The sequence below is a fragment of the Hibiscus syriacus genome, unplaced genomic scaffold, assembly GCF_006381635.1.
Source record: "Hibiscus syriacus cultivar Baekdansim isolate YM2019G1 unplaced genomic scaffold, ASM638163v2 tig00116938_pilon, whole genome shotgun sequence".
NCBI classification, from domain to species: Eukaryota; Viridiplantae; Streptophyta; class Magnoliopsida; order Malvales; family Malvaceae; genus Hibiscus; species Hibiscus syriacus.
Window position 1 is genome coordinate 31,150 of NW_024063476.1, and position 12,419 is coordinate 43,568.

Genomic DNA, 12,419 nt, shown 5'->3' on the forward strand with positions numbered 1-12,419 from the left:
GCCACAGTTCATACACATTTTTAGATAATTGTGTTGTATTAGTTTCTGCCCTAGCACAAGCATCAACTGAAGAATTTGCACCAAATACATACAAACCACCATCTTCTCTTCCTTGAAGTAAGAGTGCACCAGACTTTTCATTACGAACATAGAATTCATGTGCATGGAACTCAAGAAAACATTATTATCCCTAGCAAGCTTTGACATCGAAAGCATATTCTTGGTTATTCTTGCCACATAAAACAAATCAGTTAATAACAAAAAATGAGATGATGAATTCAAATATGCATAACCAACAGATTTAATATCTAAAGCAACACCATCACCAACAAGAAGTTTACATGGATTATCAAAGTCAACTGGTTAAGTAATATTTATACCATCAGATGTAACATGATGTGTAGCACCTAAATCCATGACCCATTGCTCACGAGAAGAGTTCTGGTTAGAATGCGCCACAGACTTAGATCCAGTTCTCTTAGCAAGACAACACTCACACCCACTATTCTTTTTGTCACTCAGAATAATAAGTAACACCAAATTCATCATTCGAATAAGAGTTATTATTGGTCGTGACTCCAATGAAGTTTTCATCAAATTGGTGCCATCAACGATAAACCAAATGTCTATTTTTTCCACACAGTTGACACTGCAGCCTAGATCGACCTCGTCCTCGACCAGTCGACCTTTTACGAGAATATGACTAACAAGAAAATGACTTAGACTCGCACTGATCCTCATTTCCACTTGACACCTTCACTTGAGCAACATAAGCACTCATTAGAAAAGACTCAAAGGAAATCCAGTCAATTGCGTCTCAACATCCATCAACATAATATACTCACGAGGTAACCCTTTCTTAAGAGATTGAAGTTTATAATGCATATTAATAACAACAGTAGTATATTGATTGGCAAAAGAGTGCAATACCTTATTCCACACTGCTGACGCCGTCTCATCACCAACAAACTGAGGTAGAAGTGATGGACTAATTGTCGAAAGTAACCAGGGCGCAAGTGCACTGTCCTGAGCCATAAACTCCTCATACAACTCGTTCGACACTACCTCTCCTGATCCATCAAGAATCGTCGACGACGGAACAAGCAGTGATCTCGTCAGTAACCTCTCCAAACGATAACTGTAAACCATGAGCAATACATGTTGCTTCCATAACAAAAAGTTTGTTTCATCAAGGACGATATTTACCTTCATATTGGAGAAGACTTTATCGTTCCTCGAAAGAAACTCCATCGAAGAGAAAGAACTGTCACCGTTCAACATGATGAACTCTTAAGCAGCGAAATACCACTGAATCCTCCCAAGACTATCGACGAAAGATACCATGTTGAAAAGATGAAAATTGAAAAATGAATAAACTGTTTTCTTCTTAGCTTTTTGCAAATATATCACTAGCTTATATAGTAAGCTTATTGACTTCAAGCTCACTCAACCTCATAACTAACTATAACCTTTTAACAACATTCATAACCAATTTTTCATACGTCACTCTTAACAACCCTAACAACTCACACACCCTTCTGTAATCTATACTCCATGCACACGTTAGCATATTACAAACTCCAATAAAAAGAAGATAGTGGGTATCATAATCATGCTTAGGGATCACGACTTTATGCCATAAACTCTCAGGTTCGCTCCCAAACCTCCACAACCACTTATTAAGCAGAGATCTTTTCCTTAAACACATATCGATGAGCCCCGGCCCTTCTTGCATTCTTGGGTAGCAGATCCTCTCCCATTTCACCCAGTGAGTTCCTCAACCAATATTCGATCCCCAAATAAACTTTGCAATGAGACTATTAAGCTTCGTATCCATTGATTCTGGCATCTTGAATAATGATAGATAATAAATCGATTGGTTTGCCAAGACTAATTTTTCCAAGGATATTCAGCCACCAAGAGAAAGCAGCTTACTCTTCCACCCATCCAAACGAGACTCAAATTTTTTTCACAACTGGTTTCCACAATTTTATCGAGTTCCTCGAATAACCCAATGGAAGACCAAGATATGTGGTTAGAAGTTTGTCCCACCCACACTTTATCACTTGTGCCCAAGCTGAAATATATCTATCATTGATATTCACCCCCAAAGAGTTTCTACTTTCACAGATTGAGACTTAAACCCAAGGCAGCTTCAAAAACTCTAAGAATTCTCTTCACATTCTTCATCGACTCCACGTTACGATCATAAAAAAATAATTAAGTCATCGGTGAATTGAATATGAGACACCACGAGATCGCTGGACCTAACCATTTTGAACAAAATTCTTGCTAGAATCTTATACAGGCTACCCACCAAAACACAAACATAGGTAATCACCCGTATATTTATCCCTTAGTTATTTATTGCCTAACTATAATTTAATTAATTAATTGATTTCTTTACAAACTGTACTTGTAATATATTGTATGCTAGAATTTAAATATCACGATCCATACTTTATTAATTTAAAATCTAAGAAAATATTATTTATTCAATCTAGAATACAATATCATTCCATCCTCTTTTTAGGTTTAGAGAAAATATTTGATTTTATATTTTAATTTTTAGTATATTCTCTTATCACGTTTAGAGAGTTTTTATTAAAGAAAAATTCTATCTTATTATAAGATCTCATCGTTTTAAATGATCTCTAACAATGAATTCATATACCCTTTTATAAATTTAATATTTTATTTTTAATGAATTTTTAGCTAACTCTTTTTCCCATATGTAATGGGGTAAGGGGGAGGTAGGATAGTAGGCTGCCCCCAACACCAGGTTGAGAGCAGCTTCCGTGGGAGACTCCAAATTGTGAATTGAAACCTTTTATTTTTAATGAATTGAAATGATTAAATCTTTAAGTTTAATTTTGTATTAATTATGTTTTTGATTCTAACCATACATAATTAAAACCTTTTTCTTTTTCTCAATAGTTAGCATTACACATACATTTTACCAATTATTTAACGAAATCATTAAAATTTGATGAGAAAAGAGTTCCAAAAGTTTAGGTAGCAGTGGTTTTATCATATTAAAACTTTGTGTGAATTTTACTCTCCGAACGACGAGAAATTAACGGTTCAGAACATATGTTAAGCCAATGGTCTTTAAAAAACAATTTATCGTTATACTGCGAGTTTGGATGTTACTGTAATTTAAACATTGTGATACAAGAAACTATTTTTTTTACTAAATTCAGGGACAGATGCACTTAAAGTTAAGTACAAACCCATTATATTAGATATATTATTAAATATAGTTTAATATTCTAGGAAAAAATATAAGAAATTGTATACTCATTTTATTAAAAAGGGGATATTAAAATTTTTTAATCTTATTTTTAAATTTCTGAATATGTTATTAGTTAAATTAATATAATTATTACTTTATTCTTAAAAAAAAGAAAGGGTACTTGAAAGAAACAAGTATAGGTAGGCGATTGGGTTTAAAGATGGGACATGATGAAACCTCAGAAGGAGAAAGAACGATAAAGACTAAGACACAAGTGAGAGGGACAGGGGCATGTGATCCTACAATGGCTATAGCAGTAGTAGCAGCCAAAGGCCCTTGCTTGCCGAGTGACAAACGATGAGGAAACAACCCACTAAGAAATGACACGTGGATGACTGAAATATGCTTCGACCCAGGGATGAAGCTACATAGTGATTAGGAGGGACAGTTGTCCCTTTTAAAATTATTATATAATGATATTTTTGGTCTTTTTTAATTTAAATATTAGTCAAGATATTTGTTTTTAGTATTTAATAAATTTTTATTCTTTTATACAAAATAATTTTATCCTCTCAATATTGGATCCCAGTTCCGTCACTGTTTCAACTAGAACGACATTATATTGATATATAAAAACACAACACATGGTAAGTAGGTATTAAAGCTCAATCCCATCTTCCATGCTATAAAAGCTAGGCCATACCTCCAAAGAAGCCATCACATAGTGAAGAGAGAGATGGCAAATAAGGTTCAAAGAAGAAGAGCAGAAAGCTTCAAGTTATGCCAATCTCAGCAATTCCAAAGCTGTAGTACAAAAACTAAGAAGCTTGGTTTTTATTGAAAAAGCTTTTCTGGTTCATGATGTTAACCCTACTCTTTCGTTTTTGAAGGTTAAAAGGAGTTTTATCATCTTAAATGTTCTTCTCCATTTTCACAAGGTTAATGTCAAGTTCGAAGAAATACAAAGAAGCCAGAAAAATATAAATATTCCATTGTCGGGTATTGAACCCGGGTTTCCTGGGACGGCAATGCAATATTGATTTGCCAACTATTATTAGTCCTAGTTTATGTTTTGGTCATTTAATTATTTTTTTTTCAAATCATATCTAGCATTAAGTTTTAGTTCTGTTTTAATCACTCTTTGTTAAAAAATTTATAGTGATGTTGTCGTGATATTTTTTTAGAATTATTTTTTAATATTGACATGGTATTATCGTTTGGTGACATCAATATATCTAATTTATTAACGGTATATGACTAAAATAAAATTAAAATGTAACATTATGTATTATTTTTAAAGAAAAAAATAGTTATATAGCCAAAATAAAAATTAAGTAATATGTGGTTGACCAAATTGATAGTTTATCTTTTTTCCCCTTCATCTGGTTGATATCTGGGGAGGATGTCCTGTTACAATCATAAACACCCAAAAGTCATACTCAGAAATTTAAAGAAACTGAACCACAAAGCAAGATTTATCATCATATTACCAGTGGGCAAAAAAGATTGCATGATGAAGGTTTTAATCATTATAAAAGCGGATTAAGTAGATATGAACCATGGGTGGTTGGACCCTGGCTCCACACCATCGAGCCAGCAGGCGTTGATGGTGGGGACTCTTCCACCTGGTGGCACTCTAGGTTCACCCCAAATAGCCGCACCGGTTTCTTTGGCTTCCCGCCTGTTCCACCTTGCTTTCGGTTTTCAACAATAGTTCCTGGAAAAGGAATAACAATGCTTGAATCCATCTTGAGAAAAGGTCTTAATACTTAATAGTAAGTGCTCAAAAATTACTATCGATTAAATAGTTATTTTAGTTATATTTTTGTAAGTATTTTGATTCTAATGATTCATTTCAAGACAAAGGTATAATGTCAAAAGACAATCTTAATGTTCGATTAAATAATCATTTTGACCCATATTTTTTTTTAGAATATTTTGACATTTAACGTTTTGTTTTATAGCAAAAAAGCCTCTGTACCGATGGAAACCGTTAGTTAACAAATTATTAACGCTCTAAATATAATTTTTTATCCTAAAAATGAAACGTTGAGGTCAAAATACTCTAAAAAAAGAATAATGATCAAATTAACTATTCGATCAAATATTAAGGGTTTTTATCCTAAAATGAAATATTGTGAGTTAAAATGCTAAAAAAATAAGGATCAAAATGATCATTTTGGTAAACGTTGTAATTCTGACATTATGCCTAGAACAAATAAATCTATAATGTTTGACTAAATAGTCACTTTAGTCCTTATCTTTTTTCTTGAGCATTTTTATTCATAACGTTTCATTTTAAAAGACTCTTATTTTAGAGGGTTAATCGTTTGTTGATAAACGATTTTAAGTCACATAGAGATTTTTTTTATCTCAAAATAAGACGTTGAAAACTTAAATATTTCAAAAATAAAATAAAGTCACTATTTAATTAACAAAAAATATTTTATGTTATTATTCCATAATAATACTAGTAATTCACAAATTGCCATTTTCCTAATCCCTATACTAATGTAGACCCCGAACTAGTAGAATTTGAAAAGAATCTACTTGGAGAAACACATTGCTCCCATCTAATTGGAAAGTGGCTTTCACGCACTTCAATGTGCCAATAAATTCCCGAATTTTTTTAATAAATAAATAAAACCCATTTTATTTGCCCTCCGTGTACCAAGTCTTTGCCTAGAGTAAGAACTCGAACTCTCGAGATTTTACTTAATTGATATAAGCTGTTTATTTCATAAAAATAAATTGATAGATTTTTACGGTGCGAAATAAAGAAAAGAAATACCTGCATGGAAACAGTCAGGTTGGTTTGGCAGTGGCAGATTAGCCCCAAGGACTTGAATGTGCCCGAGACAAGGATGCCCTTGATCCAATCCCCTAATACCACCGCTATTATCGTCCATCACGGCGTTCCTCTCGTTCGTAGCTGCCGCTACAACCACCACCGCTGCACCGCGCCTCCTCCAGCCTATAAACAACCTATCACCATCGGTGCGGTGTCTTTGGAATGAAATAATATCACCAGCACCTAGTTGCTTCTCTTTGACGTATCTGCTCCACCCTTTGGTCAACACGTAGCTTTGGCTGCTGTTCCAGTACGAGTAACGGAAACGCCAGCACTTGCCTGACTCGTCCTCGAAGCTCAGCAACAGCCCTTTGTTATCAGCCGAGTCACCGCCGAGCGGAAAGTGTTTCTCGGCATGTTGTTTGGGGATAACAAGCCTGTTCAGCTTGCCAACATCACTGGGAGTTAAGAGTTTTTCAAACATGGGTTCCCTTTCATCTTCTTCCTCTTCTTCTTCGTCTCGGTTAAGGTTGAAGTTGTGAGAAGTATTGTTTGTGAAGAGGAACATGGAGGGACAGTGAGGGTGGTTAATAATGGACATTTGAGAGACAAAAGAGGTGAGGAAGAATGAGAAGGATGCTTCAGAACAACAATGGAGAAAGAAAAAGAAAAGAAGAACAGAGGGGAGACGTGATGATTATGAGTTCCATGTGGAAACTATTTAATGAAGCTAAAAAGATATGACAATGAGGGAGAGAGAAACCTGGTAAGATTAAAGAGGCGGATAGAGAAAAGAGGGTCAGGTCAGGGTATAGTAGCATAAAATTTATACTGCTCTATGTAAAATTTTCAAGTCAGTAATATGTATAAATTATTAGTTAATTAACAGTTTTTGTGTGTTAATCGTTAGTCAATTAACGATTTTCATCTAATAGGTTTTATTTTGATTAAAAATTAAAAAGTTAAAGAATAAAATGCTCCAAAAAAGAATATAGAACAAAGGGTCAAATGGGGCGTGAAAAAAAATAATTGACTCATATAGTGTCGAGAAAGCCGTCAGGAACATAACGTGTCTTCCCCTTTTTTTCACCTAGTTGGAATGCTAAGAATTCCAAGACTACCAAAGGAATAAGGCAAGAGACATATTGTAGTCGCCGCGTCATTTGGAAGATGCATTGTGTTTTCGGTGTCTTCCGATGAACACTGTAGCGATCACACTGTCTCAATAAATAATTCCAACGAGAGTCTATACGAGCCAATTATTTTTTTCAACGCCCCATTTGAACAATATTATCTAAGATAAAATGACTATTTCTACAAACATATAGGAATATTTCTGTCCTTATACCTAAATTTAAAAATGATTGTTAAATTCTTTTTAGAGAATATGAAGAATGAATTTAAGAAAAGAGTTAGATTTTGTAGTATTCATACCATTTAGATCTTTATATTTTTTATTTACATAAATTCTATTAATAACTATAATATTTAATTTTTTAACTACATAAAATTTTGCTATTTATACTACTTTTGAAATTTGACAATTTTTTTCTGATATAGAAGGAAGGGACTTGTAATTACGTTCAACTTGTGCCCTTCATTGACTTTTAAAATAGACATTATTGCATGGTTTTGTTGATTAAATTTTATGCAATTACATGTTACTAAGCAAGTAAATCAAATGGGTAATTATGTTATATATATATATATATATATATATAAACAGTGAAAAATCTCATACCTCATTGTAAAAACCAGATAGAGACGAAGACAGATAGTTTTATTGTATCACATTCAAATTTGAGGTTAATTTAAAACGGTTTTCAATCTAAAATATTATACAAATTTATAATATATTTTTTCAACCTAAAAGTTACATTGCATTAGGATTTACAACCGAAAAAGTTATACATATTTATAATATTTTTGGTTAACATTTTCGATTTCAACTTAAAATATTAATATGTACAGTCTAAAAAGTTACGCTTTTTATAAGATTTTTAATTGACGTCAATTATTTTAGAATTTCCTGATAAAGACAGATGTTAAGTTTATATATAGGGTAAATTACAAATTAGGTAACTGAACTTTACACTCTCTTATTTCACTCAATGTACTTTAAATTTTTTTAATTTCCTCACTGAAATTAATATATTTGTTTTTTTCTATCACTCAACCGTTTTCTCACTAACTGCATCATAAATGGGTTGTTTTATAGATTCAAAACGTCATTTTGGTGAAAATTTGTTTTATTAGAACTGTGATGTTTTAAAGTTGTTAAGTATTTAATGGCGAAGTAACCAAAAAAAACTTAATATGTTAAGTTCGGTGAAAAATATAAATGTTTTAAAGTTTATTGAATAAAATAGGAGATAATAAAGTTCAATAACGAAATTTGTAATTTACCCATATATATATATATATATTTAGTGAGAGAAAGACGAGATGAATAATAAAAAAAATCAGTGAAATGAAGTTTTGTTTTGTTAAAAGGAAAAAAAAGTAGGGAGAGCTGCACGAGTGGTCCTTCTTCCCTTTTTGTTTTTGGTTTATTAGGTGAAAAGCTGTGTTTTTTTTAAATAAAATAAAAATTTCCCAGGAATAACAAAGGATTGAGAATAGTGTTTTCTTTTTCACATGCTTGAAAGCATTATTGATGTTTGACTATTCCTAGTTTTAGAAACGAACAAGGAAACGATTGTGGGGGACTATAATAAAATAAATATATTTTGAAATTATAAAATAAAATCCCTTTCCAATGGACAAAGAGACCATAGACAGATGAGATAAGTTTGTCTGATTAATATCCAATTACAGCATGATTGACCGTAGGGTTGGTAGAGTTATATTTCTTGAAAATTTTAAAATTTTATATAATTTAAGTATTTTTTTTATATTTTTATTCATATTTTTTATATTTAAAATTTTTTATATTTATTTCTTAAAATAATTTAAATCCGTCTCTTCTAATATAAAATTATATATCCGTCTCTGAATTACAATAACCTTTCTCACTTGATCATATTTTAATCCTCATATCTCCCTCCTTGATTATGTTGTGTTATATATAGAGACAATATTTATTCATATTGTATAAAACTTTTTAGTTTTATATTTTTAAGATAGTTAGACGAGTAAAAATAGACAAATGAAATTAACAGTAGGAAATGGATCTTAACCCATTATATATATATCTATATATATATATATATTGTAGACACCCATTTTCGTTTGGGGTCTTTGTTACGCATATATAATAATATATATAATAATCTCAAAAATATATATTATATATAATTTTTGAAAATATATAGTATATTTTTTGAAAACATGTTTTTGAAAACATATAATATATAGTTTTCTTAAAAACTGTTTTTTGGAAACATATATATAATATAGTTTTTGAAAACATATAATATAGTTTTTAAAATATTTTTGAAAACATATAATATATAATTTTTTAAAATATTTTTTAAAACTTATATTATATAGTTTTTTACAATGGTTTTTGAAAACATATAATATATAGTTTTTTTAAAAAAATGGTTTTTGGAAAACATATTTTTCAAAATATATACATATTATTATTACTAGTATTTTATTTTCCATTTTATTTTATTTTATTTATTCTTTTTATTTTATTTTTCGGTCCAATCAGGCAATGTCCAGGTCCAAGTCCAAGGTCAAATTCGGGTGGTCCAAGTCCAAGGTAGCAATGAAGGGGTTTGGTTAGCATCTAGGCCCAGCCAGGCTCACAAGCCTAACCTAGCATGTGAGCCCGTTAAAGGCCAATCAAGCAAGCAAGTTGAGCATATTAGGGTTTTACACTTAGCATTGGCGCCGCAATCAACCAGAGCCGTTGGATCAGGCTTTTCGATCCAACGACCGAAAATTCGTCAGGTCAACGGCTCATAAAGGCCACACGCTAGCCAAGTCACCCATCGGCTGAGATTTTTGACACCAGAAACTGGGAAAATCGCAGAAAATTGAAGCACGTCATGAAACAAACAAAAGTCATGCCGAACGGGACTGCACCATCCCGAAAAACTCGACAACAACACCACCGACGGGGTTATATAAACTATGAGAATCATCAAAGCAAGGATAACAAGAGACAACACAAGAAAAATCCATCGAGCAGTGCATAGAAAAACGAACAAGAAATAACACAACAATCATCAGACAACCAAGCAAAATATTCTAATATTTTAAAAAAATCATAAGGAAAGTCAAGAGTTTTTTCAAGGTCATCGGAAATGCGTTGAAACGTCGGGAAAAAGGGAACGATCATGATAACTCCATAAAAGGCCACATTTTGGGGCCTTTTAACTTAAGTTATTGAATGTTTAAAGGCTCATTTAGGACCATGTAGATGCATTTAGAAGCATTTAGTTGCATGTGGTGGATTTCGGTTTGTCGTGGCATTTTATTTTTACAGCGGTGCTACGTTATGGAAAAGGTACTTGTCTGATGATGTGCAGGTATTGAGAGCAAGAAAAAGAGGAAAGAAAATGCCGTGACATAAGGAGATTGTTGAGCAAAATGAATTTTCCAAGTTCAACCGGCATTTCGAAAGTGCTTAAAGTGCGAGAAGATATTTTTGAAGATAGCTGTATCTAGTTGTCCGAGAGCTCTGCCCGAGAAATCCACCTCGAAGATCCGCCTGGAGGGATCGGCGCTCTGCCAGTTGGTTCTGCTGATGACGCCGCCTGACCCTGCAGATCCTGCCTGTCCTTGGTCTTCTGTCACGGGATTATGCCGATCACTCAACCAGCTGCCTAGGCTGTATTATCACTTGTCTTGCCCGACTCCCAAGCAAATTTAACCATGGTTTGGGGGTAGTCAACTCTTAGTTCAAGGGTTAATTTTTTCCTATAAATAGAGGATGAAACCACATTGTTAGAGACTTTAGTTACACATTAGTTTGGGCTTAAAAAAGTTAGAGTGAGAAGGTCTCACCTCTCTCAGTCAATCCGTCTTGCCGTGGCATTTTTCCTTGACTAGCAGAAGAGAGTGGCGTTCTGAGCATTCGAGAGGATCCAGTCCGTTGGGAGTAGTTCTTGGTGGCCGAGAGGAGCATTGGCCAGTGCACGTTGAAGGCTTTCTCTCCTCCCCTTAATTCTTTGCTTTCATATTTTATCGTTGGGTTGTAAGAAACGAATGGAACTTGTCTTGAACTTGTTTATTTGGAACCCCACCATGAACTAATCCTATTTGGTGGGAGTTCGCTTGGATGTCTAAGTTTTATTTTCAATGAATGGTTGTTTTATTATGTTTTAATCTGTTTTGTTTATGAAACTTAATGCTTTGAGGTTGTAGGAGCTACGAGGGTAGCCTTTCCTTAGAAGGTATTTAGGGTTCGAGAGAATGCCTAGGCAATATATCTTTAGTCTTCGAGAGAAGCTAGGGAGGAACTACATAAACAAAGGGGTTCTAGACAGTAACTAGGCCTAATCCATCTTAGAGATAAGAATAGGATTTTATTCGACTAAAATGAGTAGAGCATAACCGATAGGTTAGATGTTAATGCTGCCGCAAAAAGGTATTGCCGAGACATATCCTGTTATCTGAATCAATAGGATCACTGCAGGGGTTTACGCCAATCGGATTTGCCAGGACATCTTTAATCTGTCGAGTCCCTTCCTAGAGATAGCTGAGGGAACTTTAGTAGACTCTGTCGGGAAGATTAAGCATAGAGGAAATACCATTCAGAGATATAGACTTAGGTTTTCCTAGTGACTCCCATCGTTCATTCCCATTGCTGCTAGTAGTGTGAGAAAGCTAAAGTCCTATAAATTAAATCCAGTATTTGTATTTTTATTTTGCCTTGACATTTCCATTTTACTTGCACGTATTATAATTTCATTTGCCACAACATATCCAATTACTACCACACCACCATCATTCCATTTCCACATCAGTCATTCCATTTTGCCACAATATTATCATTTGTATATACCATCACTAACTTTACTTAGGTGACAAAGTAAATTGCCTTGACAAACCTATTTGATTTCCCTAATTCCCTGTGGAGACGATACTCGACTTATCACTTTATTACTTGTTCGATTGTGTATACTTGCACACATATCCGCACCCATATTTAATACTCACAAAGAGCGGACAAGTTTTTGGCACCGTTGCCGGGGAGTTGGCAACTGGAAGTTAAATTGATTTGTCATAGCATTCTTATTTTTCTTGTTCATATTTTCATTTTAGTTAGCTTAATATTTTTTTTACTTTCCTTAATTTTTCTTCATTTATTTTTCTAGGTACATGACCCGAAGTAATCCTGAAGAGCCATTAGAACCTATTGATCCTGAAATCGAGAGGCTTTTTAGACATAGAAGACGCACTCGACGTGTAAACATGTACCAACTCAGAAATCAAGGC

At 33.3% G+C, this 12,419-nt stretch overlaps 1 protein-coding gene across 1 annotated transcript; it reads right to left on the bottom strand.

Moving 5' to 3' along the window:
- Positions 1 to 4,749: 4,749 nt before the first annotated feature.
- Positions 4,750 to 6,642, bottom strand: LOC120188074 (B3 domain-containing protein At3g11580-like). Its single transcript, XM_039191608.1, has 2 exons — positions 6,027 to 6,642; positions 4,750 to 4,952 (listed from the first exon to the last, which is right to left on the bottom strand). The coding sequence occupies exons 1-2, from the start codon at positions 6,625 to 6,627 to the stop codon at positions 4,765 to 4,767; spliced, it is 789 nt and encodes a 262-aa protein (XP_039047539.1). The 5' UTR covers positions 6,628 to 6,642; the 3' UTR covers positions 4,750 to 4,764.
- Between the last annotated feature and the right edge of the window lie 5,777 nt (positions 6,643 to 12,419).

Bases quoted from the DNA above. Each gene is read 5' to 3' on its own strand.
- LOC120188074 (XM_039191608.1), bottom strand. From the start codon at position 6,627: ATGTCCATTATTAACCACCCTCACTGTCCCTCCATGTTCCTCTTCACA. The intron at 4,953-6,026 runs GTATTTCTTTTC...TTCCTTTTCCAG, and splicing joins ACCTGACTGTTTCCATGCAG to GAACTATTGTTGAAAACCGA.